The 20,094-nt window shown below is 25.9% G+C and overlaps 1 protein-coding gene across 1 annotated transcript; it reads left to right on the top strand.

Annotated features, from left to right (window-relative positions):
* Positions 1–346: 346 nt before the first annotated feature.
* Positions 347–18,419, top strand: LOC107449966 ((Lyso)-N-acylphosphatidylethanolamine lipase). The gene is made up of 8 exons (XM_087156128.1): positions 347–602; positions 5,489–5,643; positions 6,059–6,334; positions 9,289–9,546; positions 13,517–13,628; positions 15,559–15,745; positions 17,753–17,896; positions 18,382–18,419. Exons 1-8 carry the CDS (start codon positions 580–582, stop codon positions 18,412–18,414), a joined length of 1,188 nt encoding a protein of 395 aa, XP_087012254.1. The 5' UTR covers positions 347–579; the 3' UTR covers positions 18,415–18,419.
* The last annotated feature ends 1,675 nt before the right edge of the window (positions 18,420–20,094 follow it).

Raw genomic sequence — 20,094 nt, 5'->3', positions numbered from 1 at the left:
AACAAATAACATTGATTTATTCTAATAAAAAGCAAAAAATTCACTACTTAAAAATACTTGATTGCTTTTAAAAATATACAATTATAAAAATGAACTAAAGCAAAAATACTTTACGACGCTCAGAAATTTAAACTCGTTAGTTTATGGTTTGCTAGCACGTCCGAGATGGCGTCACAAACCTACTGAGAGTCACAATACTACTATGGTTTATTTGTGTTTGTGCGCTTGCGATCACACGCTTATGTGTTTTGCCTTAGTCAAGTGGGAATAAATCCTTAAATTGTTTGATCTTCCATGAAAGCTGTAAGCCACAATTTATATTCTTCAGGCTGTGCTTATGAGTTGCGTCATTTGTTATGTAATTTAGTAATTGTTAGTTTACTGAATCGAGAATTGGTTTTATAACAATTGTTCAACGGAAAACATGCAAGTCATCATATCGTCACATTTAATTTTATGATTTCCTTAATAAATCTCTGACCTAACGTTCAAAAGCTGGCGAAATCGCTGTTTTTAATTTTATTTCGGGAATTGAAGCAATCAATCAAATTTAAAAAAAATAAATATTATGTTAAAGGAATGGAAAACTCTTCTAGGGGAAGGTAATCTTTTTTAAATTATTTTTCTAAAAAAATTTCTATTTAATTCGAAAAAATTTAAATTACTCTTTGTGTTTACTTCCAGTAATCAATTAGTTATTCCAGATATATCTTTAATTCTGGTTATTCCTTTTTAATCAATGTGTGAATTATTGCTTAATTTGTGTATAATTTATCGAGAATATTTCTATTTCTTCTTAGTGAATGAGCTTGTTCAATTTATATTTTTAAGAAAAAATAAATTAGTTTTAAATTCTGTAATTTGTTTAGTATATATTAATCTTTTAATTCTTATTTTTTTTTATCAGTGTCTGATATGAAAGATAAGAGTTTATGGGAAGTTTATTAATGAATTACATGTGTCAGTTAATGTTTATTACTTTTAATTTATAACAATATGTAGGCAATTGGCAGTTCTCAAAATGTCGGAGCTTCACACAGATCTGATCTTTAAGCTCTGACAAAAATTTAATTCAAAATAGAAATTTTAGTTTTATATTTCCATATCGCTAAACCGCCAAATGGATTTTAAACTTGTAATTTAAGTATAAAAGAAACCCATAGAGGTTTGCCTGAGGAAGCTAAAGTAGATTTCCATTTCATAATCTACAGCAGAATAACCTCAAACTCTTGGCAACTTCCGAGCAGCAGTTCACGAATAACTAAAAAAAAGCATCACAGAAGGAAACAAACTTGAAACTCATAGTTACCATTTGGTAAACCTCTAGATGCTTTTTAAAAGAATATAAAAGTTTAAAATTCATTTGGTGATTGTAGTTGACACGACAGATTACGGTAAGGAAATATCCCCGAGCTAATAAGCCAATTGAGTTGTTCCTCGACTGTGATTTTTTTTAAAATTGCTGTTGCCTGAAAGTCACCAAAACATGGTGATTATTTTGTCATAGATCACTGTGATAATTACATGTGAAAATATTACATTTTTTTTCTGTGTCCAGTGGGGATATATGTGATGCCACAATTGGCATTACATATTTATTTCCTATCCTTTTAAATATCTTTTATTATTTAAGCTTATTTTTATTAATAGAATTATATTTAAAATAAATCAAAGACTTAATCTTTTGAAACGAAGATAGAAATATTTATTCTTCTCTTATAGATCAATATAAAGGATACTTTTTATTTCATTACTAGGCAGACTTATTAATTCACTGTCGTGCCTCTTATCGAAAACAAAAATCTATTACTAACTTTTTAATTCTAAATTTTCTATCCGAAAATATGTTTCAGTTGCATGGTTGTAATAATTCTGATAAATTTGTTGGCGACTCGTAATTGCCAAGGTATTCTTTCAAACCCAATATTGATATGCTGGTTGGCTTTGTTTTGGCTATGTTATGTTTTGATAATTCGCCAAATTTGGATCTCCAACCCATGCTTCTGAGTCCGTTGGGAACAAATTACATCTACTTTTTAATTTGACTTTTGATTAGGCAGGTTGTGGGGGATTTGTCTCCCATGGCCTGTCCTTATTAATATTATTATACAAAATTGATTCAACTGAAATTCTTATGGATAATATTTATATTTGGTATCTCGAGCTCTGCAAATATACTATGAAATAAAAGCTTTTTATTAATTCTGATCTGGTTCAAGTATTATTTTCATCATCTTCTGTTTGCATTATTATCTTCAACTATATACCATACCAATACAAATTCCACCCACACCTTAATATTCCACCATCTCAACATAAATGGCACCCTGAATCCTCCTTCTTCATAATCACATTACAGAAACATTCCCATTTTTAGAATAAATTTATAATTCTGCATAGTGACACAAATTAAATTAATTACTTTTTATGGATACATCAAAAATATATGTTACTTAACCAACAGGGTTAATTTTTGACATACATGTTTTTAATTATATCAATGTAATATATATATATAAAATATTTTTTTAAAAATTGTTTCTTGATTTTAAAAAATAAAGATAATGTTTCAATTGGATGAGTGCTTACGGTAGAAATGTTATATTTTTCTTATTATTGTAACAGTAAATATGTTAGGTTAATAACTTAAATTTGTCTTTCAGCCTTTAAAATAATTTTTAAAGGAATTTTCAAATAATCAATTATTATTTTTGTATACTTGAAAAAGTGAATTATCATATTTGTATAATCAAGATGGGCTAATTTAAACAAAATGGATTTTTCTTTAACCCACTGGCGGTTAAGGAAATGGGCAAAATTGGGAGAATGTTTCTCCCCTACACACAGTTCCCCTATCTATTAACATGGGAAAACCGGTTTTGCTATACAGAGATGACTGCAGCTTAAAATGCGACTTTTTACGTGCAGAACCGTCAGTGGGTTAAGGAAAATGAAGCCTGTGTTTTAAAAAGAAAAATATCTTTTTAAGTACTTAATTTTGCTATTATATTTATGAATACTTTTAGTTTAAACATAAAATGAGAAAAAAAAACAGTAAATTTTCTTATAAAAATGTCTTTTTTTCTTAAATATCTATCCTGAGTTTGTGTTACTTTAAATAAGCATTGATATATAATTGTGAAAAGTGTCGAAAGTGATTCTTAATCAAAACTTATAGCAGTGTAACATAATTTCACTTAGAGTTGATATAATATCTTAAAAAATATATATATATATAATCACAAACACACAATTATTCACTTTTCTTATCTTAAGAAGGTTCTTATCTTAGGTTTGTTCAAATTACATTTGGGTATAATATGAAAAAAACACAACTACTTCGATTTAGTAGGAACAACATATGACACAATGCTAAACGAATGGAATTTAGTTGTTGTTTATTTAGTTATTGTTATTAGTAGTTGTTGTTATTTGTTTTAGTTGTTGTTGTTTATTTAGTTGTATTTAGTTTCAATAACTTTTCTTTATAATGCAATAAAATCTGGCGAGCAGCTATTTAAACGATCGAACACTTCGTTTGTTTATTTGTGGCTTGAAGTTAGGCTCGCAGAAAATGCCGTTCATGGGTTAAATTTAGTAGGAACAACACAACCTGTGACGTAGGCTATATTATACCCAATTATCAAATATTTTTAATGCTCTATTTTTTATTAAATAAGTGTCTGACTGACCTTAAATAAAATTCATAAAAAAATTAGCATTTATACATAATATAACTGTTCATAAACAGCCTTTTTCCTTTATTATAATGAAGAGAGTTTTTACATGCTGTTAAAAGAAACAAGAAAAAAAAAACTTGAATTTAATAATAGACTGCCTTGATAGTATAATTGTTAATACATCACATCATGTATGCAAAAATTCAAGTTAGAATCTTCATCACAGGCATTCTATTATAGACATATTATTTAAAGGTTTAAAAAAATTATTGAAAAAATATAAAAATGACTTTTAATCTTCTTGAATTTAAAACTAGATATTTCTGATAGTATAATTGGGTACTTCCGTACTAACGCCACCGCAGCAGTAGTATAATTGGGTACTTACGTACTAACGCCACTGCAACAGAATTTGCTCTACGCCAATAAAGAGCAATCCTCATGTTCGCACGCAGTTATCTTTTGGATTCCTTGTTGTTAGCATCATTTGGAATCTTATTTATTAGAGTTTATATGGTGACAGCATCAGGTGAAAGAAAATAGAGACTGTTTTGAATCTATGTTATCGGCCCATTTTTCACCGAAATCTGATTGACTACTTTGATTTTAAATAAAGTGTTTTGAATTTTGAAAGTGCTTTGATATTAAATAAAGTGTTTCATATTATGATTTGTCGCAAAAATTTTAGGTGTAACTTGGCGGCACTTAAAAACCGCCAAATCTGTAGCTGCGGTGGCATTAATACGTAAGTACCTATAATTGTTAATACATGCGTCACACACGCAAAAACCATGTTAGAATCCTGATCACAGGTTAGGTATTTTTGAGCATATTATTTAAGAAGTAGAAGAATTTTTTTCTTCTTTTTGTTAAAAAAAAAATATGCTGAATTTTTAAAATAAGAATATGCTGAATTTTTAAAATAAGAATGCTGAAATTTTGAAATAAGAATGTGCTGAATTTTTAAAATAAGAATTTGCTTAAATAAAAGAGATGATTTTGCTTCTTTAAATAAAAGAGATAACTTTGCCCCATTATGAAAAAACAATGACTGAACCAAGGTAAATGAAATAACAGTCTGATCAACTGTATTTAGAGCTATAAAAAAGCTCATTTTAAATTATACGCTCATTCTCAGTTAATGTTTTTAATAATAAACTAAAGAATTAAATTGACACTTATAATTATTTGATTATTGGTTATTAGAACAAACATTTGAATGATCTATAAAGTAAAGGAATATGATTACAAAGAATTGCACTATATGGTTAATAATTTTATTATTGTTTGGTAATGATTGAATTTTCGATGGCATATTTTAATGTGAAATTGGCAAATTTTCATGTCAAATAATTTTTTAAAAAAATAGGTTTTATTTTGTAAGGGGAATTTATGACATTGGGCTTATTAAAAAAAATTGTTTTTGTGTTAACATATTTCCTAACATTTAAAAGCTAAATTATCTAATTTAATGCTTTTCTTAGAAAATAAAAATCTTTATACATTTGGTAATTTTTTAATACCACAACCTTGAATTGAGTGCAGAATAATTAGCTTATTCTAAAAAAATTAGTAATATTTTAAAAATGTCGTTCTGGTTTATTTCTTAGGTCAACTACGAACCCTGAACTACATTACACCATAAATATTTTTAGCTTACTGTTCATTAAGTTTTAAATTTAAATAGTTTTTTCATTTAATATCTTGATATAAATTTTTAGTTAAATCTTTTCTGTTTCTAAAATATTCTTTATTTAAAAATTTTATTGACTTATGAGAAATACTTATTCTTTCATTTTTCATTCTAGGATTCAAACTTTGTTAGTAACAGCATCTAGTTTAACTGGGTTATCCTATATTTTTATGATTAATAAGTCCATCTTCACCTGGTTTACAGATATGTTTCGTTGGTGCCCCACTTCAAATGAAGCTCTAACCAATGCAGAAGCAAAACTGCTCTCTCGTAAGATGTTTTATATGTGTTCTTCTTTATTTTTAAATGATTATATTTTTCTAAAATTTGCTTTATTTTGCTTAATTTAAATGGACACCAATTTTTCTATGCATGGTTCTGAAATGAGTTGAATATTTAATTGGTAGGAAAAACTCTCTATTTAAATTGATTTAAATGAGAAACAGGGTAATTAAATATATTTTGTACGATTATTTTTGTAATTAGCAATTACAAATTAAGCTCTAACCAATGATGAATCAAAATTACTTTCTCGTTCGATGATTGATACAAAAGACCTTTAATGTGTAGACTGTAATGATATATATTATAGCAGTAAAAATATATATTAAAGACAGTTACTATAAGACACTCTGTATAGAGATCTATTGTGTTTTGATGTTAAGTAATTTTTTTCTTTTTTTAGTTATGAAAAAACCATATGAACTCTCTTTTGTGTCAGTGAAGCATGAAAATGAAGATTGTTCCATAAGAACAATCACTATCAATTCTGATTTAGAGAAAGAAGTTCCGTTGGTTCTTCTTCATGGTTTTGCATCAGGCATTGGTCTATGGATATTAAATATTGATGATCTTGCTGAAGGACGCCCATTATATGCATTAGATATTTTGGGATTTGGCCATAGTTCTCGTCCTTCATTTAGTAAGGATGCTGAAATTGCTGAAAATCAACTAATAGAAAGTACGCTTTTTATGTATTCCATCTGATCTAAATCTATCTGTTTTTTAAAGTATTCAAATAGTTGTTATTTATAATCAAAACCAATGATTTCTGTGTGAAAGAAATTAAGTCAAATTTTAACTTTTTGAATTTATTTATTTTTAGTGTGTGACAAAAAAAAATCAGACTTTGAAGGTTATTTTTAAATGCCAAAGTAAAAACTAAAATATGAGTTAAAACAAGAGAAACAAACTACTGAAATGTTTTCAAAATGGATTTTTTTTAAAAATGTACTTTAGAATTTGTGCAGAAAAAAATGTTTTGCGTGAGTAAAAAAAACTAAAAACTTGATAGTAATCAGGATTATAACACATAATACAGGTTCTGTTTTTCATTAAATGTTAATTAAGACGAAAACTTCTTTGTATGAATTTCCTTTTTTTTTTAAATTTTCAGCTACTCTTTCTAAACTGTAACTTTGAAACTGTCCTTTATCCCTTTTAACAACCTTGTATTTTCTTGAGTAAAATTTTTTTTAGCTGTGAAAAAATTTGTATTGTTATATTTAGTCAGTATTATTATTTCCCTATTTTGCTTCAAATTTATAATTGTTTGCTAAAAAGTAAACTTAATTACATTTTCTCAAACATTTTGAATATTGACAGCCTTTAAAGAGAGATTATAATTTTGATACATATTGGGATAAATTTTTATCCATATCAGGTTCATTATTAGTTGCCCAAAAAATCTTAATTATAAAGCAAAATGTGATATGTTTATGAAAAAAAAAAAACTATAGCCATATTTTCAATTTTCTTTTTTTGTGAAATTTTTAAAATATTTCTAGATTATTTGCTTAATTGCATATAAATTTAAGCAAACTCAGTGTGACTTGTTATATTTTAAGCCATAATTCCTTGTTACACAACAACTGCAATTTTGCTTAATATTTTAAGTTTAATAATAGGCTCTATTCTGTTTCTGATAATAATTTCAAGTATAAAAATGGGAATCACTATAAATATGTACATATAAAATCAAAATTTACTATTCTTTTTATGGAGATTTATGTGTAATTTTCTTTTTGTTAACTGTGTTTTTTTGGTTTACAGAATTTCAAAAATTGTTTTCTCTTTATGTGCTTTTAAAGCATGAATTTTTTTAATAAACATACGTGTACTTGATGTGACTGTTTTTCTATAACCCTTTGATAGCATTGTTATGAATAGTTTGTTAGAAGCTTGCTTCTTAGTAACAGCGGAGCAATACAAGGAAGAGAAAATAATTTATGACTTCTTGCTGCTTAAATTTATATGTTTTTCATATAAACATGCATATTTCATTGCTAAGTTTATTTATTATGTGGAGATTGATACATTATACAATATAAATAAATAAATTGCATGGTTTTTGCCAATGGCAAGCAAAGATAAAATACTATAAAAAGTGTTGGCTTTTTAAAAAATATCTATCTGTATATATATTTTTATTACTTCATTATTGTTATAAATTTATTATTTTACAATATTTTCCTTTCTTTTGAATAATAACAAGTTTTATATTGTGAAATACAATTTTATGAGTGAAATATAATTTTGTGAAATAAATAAAAGAAGACTCATCATTCATTCATGATTGTGACTAAAATCTTTTGTTCTAATTTTTTAATCCTATGAAGTTATGGCTCATAATATCAAAATTGAATATTTGTATTTAATGACCTATAATTTATGAACTAAACTTATGAGATTCAGAAATTATAATGTAAGTTTAAAACTTCGTTATTTTCCTAAAAATTTTATAATTAAATTCTTTAATCATATTGTCTCACGTGAGACATGAGAAAGTGGTATTATATTTGCTAATTTAGGTGAATTAACAATGAATATTTATTTTATTCATGTTTATATAAGAAAATTTTCTAAACAATTTTGCACATGGTGATGTATTAATGATTGATCCTCTTAAAAATTTTACTTGTTAAACAAATCAATATACAATGTACTTTTTTAATTATAACCTCAGATCTAGCTTCAGGTGCAGCCTAAAAATTGTATAAAAACAGATAAAAAACTATTTATTTTAATCGACTGCTTTAAGTGAATTAATGTGATCATTTCGTACCAGGTCTTTTATAGTGCCAATCCAATAACTTTTGTTATTCAAAATATGCCATTTCTTAATTTATCTACATATTTTATTTTAACAACTCCATAATAAACAGTTGATGAACTTTGAATATCTAACTTACATGTCTATTTTATTTATGAATACTTTATTTTTTCTCTTAAAATTCAACATAAAACAGCGCTTTAGATTTAACTGGCATCAAAGTTTATTCTTTGAGGTCATCCTATATTTTAAATCAACTTGAACTGTTTACAATATGACTTATGCTATTTAATATTGAATTTGCAAATCCATTTAATTTTAGCTGAAAACTTAAAAATCTGACATTAATTTGTTAAAGTTAGAAAGCATGGCGACCATAATATTTTATTTATGTGATGCTATTAATTTCTTTAAATCGATTATGTCTTATGACCTTTTTAAAATTTATGAAATACAAATAGATCTAATAGATGGTAAAATTACGCATTAATATAAATTCAAATCTTATTATAAAATTCACGCATGGTTTCGTAAACATAGCATTGGCAAAGACCTATACTGAAAGTTTTCAAGTTTCTTTTCTGGTTTTAAAAACTTGTTATACTCAGTTCCCCATCAATAAATATTGTTAGATAATATTAATTGTTTATTATAGTTAGTTTTTACACTAATGCAAAATTTCATTGTACACAGTTTTTCTGTTGAATAACTTAACCAAAAAGAGGTTTTAGGGTGAAAATCCAACTAAGTTGTAACCTGAACTAAGTCGAAAATTTACAGTTGCATGCTTGATATATATATATATATATATATATATATATATAATGTTTTTCATGCTGTAATACATTGTTGTTATTTTACAGGTATAGAAAAATGGAGAGAAAAAATGGGATTATCTCAGTTTATTCTATTTGGCCATAGCATGGGAGGCTTTCTTGCTGCATCCTATGCAATTAAATATCCTGATCATGTGAAACATTTAATTTTAGCTGATCCTTGGGGATTTCCTACTCCTGATTCAGGAGTAAAAAAAGTGGAGTTTCCAATGTGGGCTAAAGCTATTGCAGCTATGCTCAGGCCCTTTAATCCTCTTGCTGGATTAAGAGCAGCTGGACCTTGGGGTTTGTTATATATACTTTTTCAATTTAATTAAATGATAATTTAATTTTGCCACTAAAAGTTGTTACTTGAAAGTGCAATAATAATGTAGCTTATGCTCTAATGATTTTACAGTATTAATGTTTTTTTTCTTACAAAATAGAACTAAAGTAGTATTTACTAAAGATATAATGTTTGAAGTATTATGTTAAGTCATTTCATAATATATATTAGTTTGTTTTTGTTTACAATTAGACAAAATGGTTTATATAACACCATTAACTACTTTTTTTTAGCGGAAGTGCTTGTGACTAAGAATGATTTAGTAACAAAATTCAATCTTTCTGAACAGATCCTCTACTGTTGCTATAGAATTTGTTTTACATTGGCTCTCAAACTTTTAGTGATATTAATCTTCCAGAACAAGACTTATCCAATAAATGTTCTTTCAGTTTCCATTTATTGAATTTGATCTTGATGCTTGGTTTGATTGTAATTTTAATTGCAAGGTTATTTATATTTTCAAAAATTTCATTTTCAAGAATATCAAATAATTTTTTTTAATTTGTATGTATACTTTATTTGTGGTGATTTGCATTGCTTAGATTAATCAGTTTTAATATTCTCCTGTTTTGAAGATACTAATTTTGAAAGAAAAAGCGTGTTGTTTATTGGTCCTGAAAATAACCGCTCGCTATGTGCTGAGTCAAGAAAATACAGAGACGACTGAAATAAACTACCGGTCACTTTTTTTTTCTTTGAAAATCATTAAATGATGAAAGTACATTGATGTAGAAAGACTGGACATTGGACATTTTAAGGAAAATTCTGAAAAACTGAATTTCCATCAGTCTGAAATGGAATCCATCAATTTATAATGGAAATTATAGTCATGTGGAAAGAGAGTTCTTTAACAATTCACATATTTCAAATTAGTAATGTACACATTAAATGTATTTAACCTCCCCAAATATTTCATTATGTTTAACTAAATTCTTTATTAACTAAATTTTTTTATATATTTATATTATTTTTTATTGTTAAGTTAAATGTTTATACCTATAATTTAGTTCTAGCCGACCTGGTAGTCGAGTGGTTACCGTGCCTGATTGCGAAGCCGCTGGTCGCGGGTTCGAATCCTGCTCAGGGCATGGATATTTCTTTCTCTCTGTGTTCTATGTCCTTTCTCCTTTGTGTGTGATTGTGTGAATGTGACCCGCCCTATAAACGGGTTGTGATTGTGTGACGTGGGCACCACAGGTGCCCACTTTGTAGCGAGATGAGAGTAGCTGTTCTAGCATTCCTGTAGCCAATGGGACAACCCCCAAGAGCCCACCATTAAAAAAAATAATAATAATTTAGTTCTAATATAAATTTTTTTAAATAAAATGTATTTTAATCCATGCAAAAAAATGTTTGCGAAACGTGGCTATTAAATTAAAAGGTTGTATCAATATTAATTTCTGAATCATTGGGTTTGACACAAAAAGGAGCTATTTAATTATTAGAGTCTACCAGCCACTGTCTACTTACTGAAAATGTGATTATTTTTTGTTTGTTACTAATTTGATAATTTTTAAATTCGCTTTTAGATTGTTGCCTTCAAATTTCATTGAGCAAAATATACCTATCTCTTTTACTGGCAAATTAAATCCTATTCTAGTCATGTTCCCAGAGTATACCTGCATAATTTATATGAAAACCCAATATATAATTAACAATTTTTCTTCTCTTAGTTAGCTCATTATGAAATTTATTAATTATAAAATTTACTGTTAAAGCTGGCTCATTTCATATATTTTCTTTAAAAAAAAAAGAGTACGTTCTGGTAAAAGAAGTTTTAGTAATCTTTATATCCTGTAGAAATTTTAAAATATTTATTATTATTAGATATGTGTATTATTCCCATGCATCCTAAATGAAGTCATATTTATATAGTTATTCACATCTTTAAAAAAGCTAATCATGTTCCCAGAATATACCTGCATAATTCATATGAAAACCCAATATATAATTAATAATTTTTCTTCTCTTAGTTAGTTCATTATAAAACTTATTAATTATAAAATTTACTGTTAAAGCTATCTCATTTCATATATTTTCTTTTAAAAAAAAGAGTATGTTCTTGAAAAACAAGTTTTAGTATTCTTTATATATTGGGGAAATTTTGAAATATTTATTATTATGCATCCTAATTGAAGTCATGTTTATATAGTTATTCACATCTTTAAAATCTTCACTACCCTATTATAAAGTCTTGTATTATTGATTTAATTATTTATACCTCATGGTGGCCAAATCGTCCAAGCTGTAGCTGGTTAATACAAATCATGCTCCTGGCTCACACTGACCGTAAAATGTCCTCAATGGTTGACGGGTCATTGGTTAGAATCCCTTTGCCATCAGGCTAATCATCGGGCAATGATTCTTGGCTAGTTTCTTTCAATGTTTGATCCAGGAGTTCCATTGTCTTCTGGATTGGACTATTTATTTCAGATTTTATTTAGGAAGAATTTATTTCGTTTTTTGCTAAAAATCAAATTAAAGAAAAGGCTATCATTAAAAAGTACAAAGCTAAAATTGATCCAAGTTTTTTATTTAGCTTGAAAACTAATCTGTTTAATGAAAATTAATCCATTTGTGGTTTAAGTTAAATGTAAAGGTGCTGCTAATAGATGAAGTTAAACTACGTCTTCAGTAATTATTAATTTATTCATAGAATTATTTGATTTTATAGTACTGTAAATATATTTATACATACTTCAATTATTTCTGGTGGTAGAGCATTTCTAAAATTTTAAATTGAATTGCTGCAGAAGATGATTATATCTCAAATCAATTGTAATAATGTAAGAATAACAAAAAACAAAACAAATACAGAATAAATTATGTTTTAAATTGTTTTAATTACATAGAGAATTTATTTCTTTTTTAAAATTAAAACATGCATCAAGTTTCTATGATATTTTTGACTTCATTGTCTTTTTCTCTTAATGGAATTATCAAATTCATTTTTGTTTAAGAAAATGGCGTAGTGTAATATTATATTGCTTCATAGAATGTTTAACATTATTGCAATATGTTAGGCAAGTTTTGAAAAATTGCTTAGTTAAATTTTTTTTTTAGATTTGTTCTGTTTAGATTTTTCTACTTAGCAATCTTGCATCTAATTCGCAAAACTTGCCAAACAAGAGTCTTATAGAATCTTGCCAAACAATATAAACACAAATAATGTCATGGTTTTGGTTTTATAAGCTTTTTGATTGTGAAATCAAAACTATACTATGTATTGTATAACTTTTGTGGCATTATTTTTATTTTTTCACGTTATTTAGCTTTATTTATTTATAGTACAAATTATTACCCTTTCTTCATTTGAAGAATCTCATTCTGAATAACCAATGTAAGCAATATTGTTTTTTTCACATAGAAAGCATGGTTCCTGTTTAAATTATGCTTTCATTCATTTGCCACTGAGCATTAGGTATATTCTTGAAAAATGTTTCAACCAACACTGTAATTATTTCTTTTTCATACGTAACCTGACAATGTTATAAAATTTAAACATTTTGCAAAAGCATTATTGGTTTTGCATTTTAATAATTAAAATTGTCGAATTTATTGTGTTACTGATATTTACCAGAAATATAAACTTTAACAAGCAATTATCATTCTATTATTTTATTAGCTCTATTATTTAAATTTTTCATCTATTTTAAAACTTTGGTATGTTCAATAAGATTTTCTTTTTACAAACTGAAACCACAGTATTAAAGAGCTTAACATATTCTATTTATTGTAAAAACGGTTTGCCAAGCTAAATCAATAAACATTTAATGTAAAATAAACGCTTAATTTTGTAAATTCTAGAGTATAAAAAAATGTGTTTAGAAAAGTACAGATTATAAAGAAAATATTATTTAAATCAGATTTTGTAATGATTCCGGAAAATTTTACTTTTATATTTTTTAAATTTTATCCATTTGCTTGTAGGACCACAACTTGTCAGTCGTTTACGACCTGATCTCTTACATAAATTTAAGAGTTGTGCTGAACCAGAAGAGGTTTCAGATTATATTTATCATTGCAATGCTCAGTATCCAAGGTAATTGTTTTGTCTCATTTAAATGTTGATTAATGCTTTACCTGTGAATAATTTCTTGTCAATTTCATTCTTAAATTACTTACCTTTTATCTTAATTTAAATTTTATCTTTGTATAAAAAAATTCATTCTCTGTAATGTATTTTTCAAATTACTTTATTTTTTATGCATAATAATTTTGATTATGTTGTTAATCTGTTAGTATATGTGAATTATATGCAAAAAGTATTACACTATCTTAATTCTAAACATTATAGAGTTGTATTTGACGAAGACAAAATAAACAGTTAAACCTTAATTTGTGTGTTATAATTTATTTTATGAATTACAGTAATGAAGATTGTTATATTTCTCCTGTTTACAGTTTTTTTTTAAATTTTTAGCTATTTTTTCTGTTTATTTCATTATGAAGTATGTTAAGTTTTAATAAGCCACTCAAATATACATTACGGATATCATAAATTATGCTGGTAATATTAATTGAATGAAATGTTTCATAATATTACTAATTACTCATGCTTTTTTTAAAGTTTTGTCTATTTTAGTAGTATCATTATATATTTTATCAGTGTATAGTATATGGTAGATGTATGAAACATTTTACTGTTCGGTGCTAAAAATTAAAAATATAGTAAGTTGTAATAATTTTAATTAAAAATATGAAAAACCTGCTTAAAATGAAAAAAAAAATTTAAAAAAAAGTAATTTCAGTAATATTTATTTCATTTTTATTGTTGAGCATTTAATGAATGTTCAATATTCAAAAATAAAAATTAATGATTTAATTTTAGAGATTTTTCTCTTCAGTTATAATGAGCTGACTAGAGCACTCAGAAAAATCACACTTTTTGCTGTGTGACTTCAAAAATCTTTTGTGTGCTTCTCCGGACAGTACATGCTATAGATTTGCCACCCTTAATAGAGGGTAATTTTATTTGTCTAACACTCTACAAAGAGTAATACTTGAATATTAAAATAAACCTATGAAATATGAATTAAATTTGGCACTTAGTCCTATTTATGTACAGCTATTGCTCTTAAGTTGATTTTTAACTATTATGTGACACTTTATTATAATCCCTCTTCTTTTTTATGTACTTAAATGTTGAATTGAGATTTTCATTGTTTGAAGATTACATTATAAATGAAATTATCCGAGTGTGAAATTCTATTTATTCACAATAGTTATTTTGAAGTAGAAAAAAAAATTAAGGAAAAATGGTGATATAAACATTCCTTTCTTCAATTTGCCATTTTGTTCTAATATCAATCGATATTTCTAACATTGTTTTCTGTCTCTACTTTGTTTATGCCCCATTATCTATTGATTATCCTTCATAACAATAGTTGTAATATCAATGTATATTTCAAATCTTATTTTCTCACTGTACTACATTTATGTGCCATTATTACTTGATTATCCTTAACAGAAATTTGAGTTGTATAAGAAAGTGTTACCAATGGATTATTTATGTTCACACAATTCAGCTTAAAATTGGCACAACCGGTGGTTTCTCTATCTGTAATCTTGACAGAAAACATTTCAAACTGCCCGCATATCTGATCATATTCAATAGAAAATAATAACTGTTGCTATAAAAACGTTATTTTTTTCTTTTGGAATTGAGATACTTTTGGTTTATTTTCGAAAATTGGGTGCAATTGCTGAGTAGGTTTAAATCAATATTATTGAACATGATTTTTTTATTTATATTTTCCTTGAAATTGGACTGTGGCATCAAATTACTTGTGCGTTTCTGAGACACATTTTACCTATTTTTATGTTCTTGTATCTAATTTAAACATCTAGTTTTTATAAACATACTTTTAGAGTGCATTATGCATATTTTTAAACTTTTTTTAATCTAAAGTGTAATAACAGTAAGGATAGTTTTTGTTTTGCCTCCAAAAATACTAATTTTTTTATTTCAGTGGTGAAACTGCTTTTAAAGCTATGTCTGCTCCATTTGGATGGGCTAAACGACCTATGATAAAAAGAATATCTATGCTTAGACAAGATGTTCCCATCAGTTTTATTTATGGCTCACGTTCATGGATAGACAGTAAATCTGGACATCATATTTGCGATATTCGTGCTGATTCCTTTGTGGAAGTGAAAGTATGTAATACTTTCATAGTTTTTCTATATTTTATTGGAAATAAATTTAGATTGTAATATTAGAGGAAACCTTTAGTTTCAAATCTAATTGCGTTATATTTTCTTTTTTTTTATTATCAAAAAAAGTAAAGTCTTTGTTACTCATCCTGGATTTGTCTACTTTTATTTTTATAGTACTTTTTACTTTTGTATTGGTTTTTGCTGTATTACACTGCTTAATTTTAGTACATTCACAGTTATGTTTGAGGAAATATAGTCACTTGTGTCATTAAATTCTATTTAGCAATCAAATCATTCTTTCTTTCCATAACCAAATTTAAGATAATAATTCCTTTCCATTTTTAAAAAGTTTTTAAAACTTCTTTTCTCCCAAAAAGTATTTCTTTTTATTTAATGAAAATTGTTGCTAAACAAATAAGTCATTCCATTTAAAGTTTTATGCTTAAAATCATTTAAACATTAAAAATTTATATTTATTACAGAGTTTATAGAAATCTTAAAGTAGTTTAATTTTTCTTCACAAGTAGGCAAAAAGTAAGATTCAAGGCATCCTTTATAATAGAAGGCTTACTGATTGAGATAAAACGTAAATATAAACTTAGAAAAACATCAGAGGTAACAATCTACTTAAAACTTACAAGAAAAGCAAATTACTTAACGTTAGAAAGATGACACTGCAGACGTCAACCATACAATTTACCAACATGCTGTTTAATTTATACAAAAGGTAAATAAATTATTATTTGGCAATTAACATTAGTGGATTGAAACATTTGATATTTTTAATCCACTGATTATTGCAAAATTCTTATTTTATTTTAAAGCTTTTATTCGAAAGATATTTTTACTGACTATCAAAGAATAGAGCATACCTGCCAAGTCTCCTGTTTTTTAACGCAGACTCCTGTATTTTGCGACTATTTCCCGTTTACCTGTAATTCTCAAATTTCTTCATATTTGTTAAAGAAATTGAACAAAAAAAATTGGTGATAAAATATCCACTGATGGCAAGAATATTTCTCTTATTCCTCAATAGATGGCGCTATTGCCAGTACTGCTGCATGTTGAATGTTTATAGTTTAAGTAATTATAAATAATGGTTTAAAAAATCTTTAGATTAAGATTTATATACATAATTTTTATTTTGCTAAATGTAATTACTGTATATTATTATAAATTTTGACTTAGCATAATTATGCCTGATGTATCAAAACTTTACTCGTAGCCCCCAAAAAATGTCCCTAGTAAAATCTCCGTTATTTTAGCATCTTTTTTTATTACATTTTGATAAGGTAGAAATAATAAGTAAAACATATTTTTAAAATGGATGTCTTTAGCACTAAAAAGTATTTATGGAGTAACATTATTAATTAAGAAAGAAGTAATGTTATGAGAATTTTTTTTTATTATTGGGTAGTATGTGCCCTTCAACATGTTATTTTCAAAGAATGTTATAAACTTTCTTGTGCTTATTGATTAAGGAAAACGTAATGTAAATAAACATTAGAGAAACAGAAGAATGAGCTTATTTTGTTTTCTAAATTCTTATTTATAAAATAAGAGTCAGTAATATTAAAGGCTTTTGAAATATAGTCAATATTTTTCCTCTCTGTTTTGTGTGCTTTATTTGTTCTATCCGGCATTTTAGCAGTTTTCGGCAAAATTTAAGAGGTCCTTAATCAGTATTCTATGTTATTTCAAATTGAATATTACAAGTCCAGCTGGGCATGTAGGTATAAAAAACATATGTTCAATCAGACTTTTCATGTGCCCAGAGTATGTTAGACATAATAGTTTTTTTGTTTTGTTCTGTGAATAATGCTTGGAGTCTTACACAAATTTAACTATTATCTTCTTAAACCAAAAACCAAAGAATTCTAAAAATTTGCAAATGTCACACTAATAGTTTCTTCTATAATATTTTTTGTAAAAACGTAATTTTATTGGTTTAATTAACTGCTAGTTGTAAAACACTTGATTTTAATTATGTTTATTTTATTTTTCTAGTTAATTGAAGGTGCCGGACATCATTTATATGCAGATAAATTCCGTGACTTCAATAAAACGGTTGTTAGTATATGTGAAAAAGTCTCTAAAGGTTCAAAAGAAATCAAAAATCATTCACTTTCTGAAAGTGAAACTGTTCCTCAAGTTTGTATTTAATAATTTTTCTATTTTTATGGCTGTGTATATACATAGATATTCTAATGTAGCATGTTGCTTATCATTTTTGTTACATGCTTTATGTATCTATATACACTCTCTGTCTGTGTAAACTATGTAATATTATTTAATTATTTTATTATTGCTAGGAAAAAGAATTTGGAAGGTATATAAAATTGACTATGATCTTTTATTTCATTACTAACAATGTTATTTTTTTTCTGTGATTATTTGTGTGTCATTGAGAAGTTTTATGATGAAATTTTATGAATATAGTAGATAATTGCCTTACTGTATGTTTGCCTTAATATCTATTTAAATACAAAAAATTTTAATAATAAACTATGATTATTTCATAATAAAAAGGATAATTCAAATAAATTTATAAATCATATGATAACTTCAAATTCTTATTTTTCATAATTTTTTTTTTACCATGCTTCAACCTTCTAATCATTCTTGGTTTATTTTAGAGGGAAAATGTAAAAACAGTTCTGATTTCTTGACAAAATGAATTAAGAAAAAATAATTAACTGCAGAGAATAGAACTTATGAAAATCTAAATTATGAAGAATTAGTAGAAGATAGCACTTAACTATTTTGTACTGTCTGTTGAGCAATACATGTTAAAAAATGGTGAAAAGAGAAGCATTTTCTATTTCCCAGTCATGGACAATGTAACTCGATTCCCAGCTTTAAGTTTAAGTTAATGTCTCATAGTACTTTTCCATAAAGACAATTTTCACACTCTTTTTAACAATTTCAATTACATATATGACTATAGTCTGGGTATTAATGGGCATTTTTATATTTCTTATATATATATATATATATATATATATATGTATATATATATATATATATATATATATATATATATATGTGTGTGTATATATATATATATATATATATATATATATATATATATATATATGTGTGTGTGTATATATATATATATATATATATATATATATATATATATATATATATATGTGTGTGTGTGTGTATATATATATATATATATATATATATATAGCTATTTTAGTAGTTTTACATATTTAATTTTTATCAAATATTTCATGTTAGGCTGGTAAAAAATATTTTCAAAATTAAGTATGACAAAAAGTGTGTTATACTTCACTCAAACTAGATTTTAAATAGGTATTGAAAGTATCTCTATAAATGCCCAGGTATGCAATAAATTTTTTACCTCTTAAGTTCTCCTTTGAGCAAAAGTTGAATACTGTGATCTCAGCACTATTAAGTGGAATTGTTTATATGGCTTCCGGAATTGATTCAGGTTCGCTTTAAAGAATGTATTAGAAAAATATGAATGTTAGAATTAAAACACTAGTTTGCATCTGATTCAATATCAGAAAAATATGGCTAGTTTTATGTATGCACTTAAATTAACATTTTATTTTGTCTGAAACCATGTTACTGAAATATATGCTGATACATTTCTAGAGCTGAAGCAGTTTTAAAATTAAGAATCTTGATTTTAATTGCTGAAAGTACCTAGAAGAAATATTTTTTTACTAATCTAAAATTGATATTTTAAAGTAATTTGTAAATGTTGGTACATGAATACTTAAACAAATACCTTTCTATGTAGTTTTTAACAATACCACTAGTTGCTTCTATTATCTTATTAACATATTAATTTATAGCTGCAATTATTTATTTAAAATTTGTTTAGTATTTTGTTTATTTAAACTACTTATTGTTAATCTGTTTTGTGTTAAATATTTGTATTCAATACTTTTATTATATTAGATATTTTTGTATTCTTTTAATTTATGGTGTATTCTCATTAATTTGATACATATCGGGTTGGTGTTCTGCCATACTATAAGTAGCTATCTATAATGTCTATATGTAATATTTACTTTTAAGAAATTTAATGATGAATGGATGCAATAATAAGTTAATATCATTATTATTTTTGCTTTTATATGAAGTTTTTTTTGTAATTAGGTATCCAATACTGATAGTCTTTAAATAATAAAGGATTTTTAAATATAATCAATATACATATTAAAGCAACACATATGTATAACAAACATGCTAAATTCTCATATAGAATTTTCTTCGGATGACAGACATCCTTGAACTGAGTGTATTGAAATTTGTAGCATTCTATCGTTAAAAAATTATTTGAACAGAAGTTTCAAAATATTTTAGCA

The sequence above is a fragment of the Parasteatoda tepidariorum genome, chromosome 12 (genome assembly GCF_982258835.1).
Source record: "Parasteatoda tepidariorum strain Cologne lab strain chromosome 12, Ptep-v5.0, whole genome shotgun sequence".
Lineage (NCBI taxonomy): Eukaryota > Metazoa > Arthropoda > Arachnida > Araneae > Theridiidae > Parasteatoda > Parasteatoda tepidariorum.
This window is presented reverse-complemented; position numbering and strand designations above follow the sequence as displayed.

Bases quoted from the DNA above. Each gene is read 5' to 3' on its own strand.
- LOC107449966 (XM_087156128.1), top strand. From the start codon at position 580: ATGGAAAACTCTTCTAGGGGAAG. The intron at 5,644-6,058 runs GTAAGATGTTTT...TTCTTTTTTTAG, and splicing joins AGAAGCAAAACTGCTCTCTC to TTATGAAAAAACCATATGAA. The intron at 9,547-13,516 runs GTTTGTTATATA...ATTTGCTTGTAG, and splicing joins AAGAGCAGCTGGACCTTGGG to GACCACAACTTGTCAGTCGT.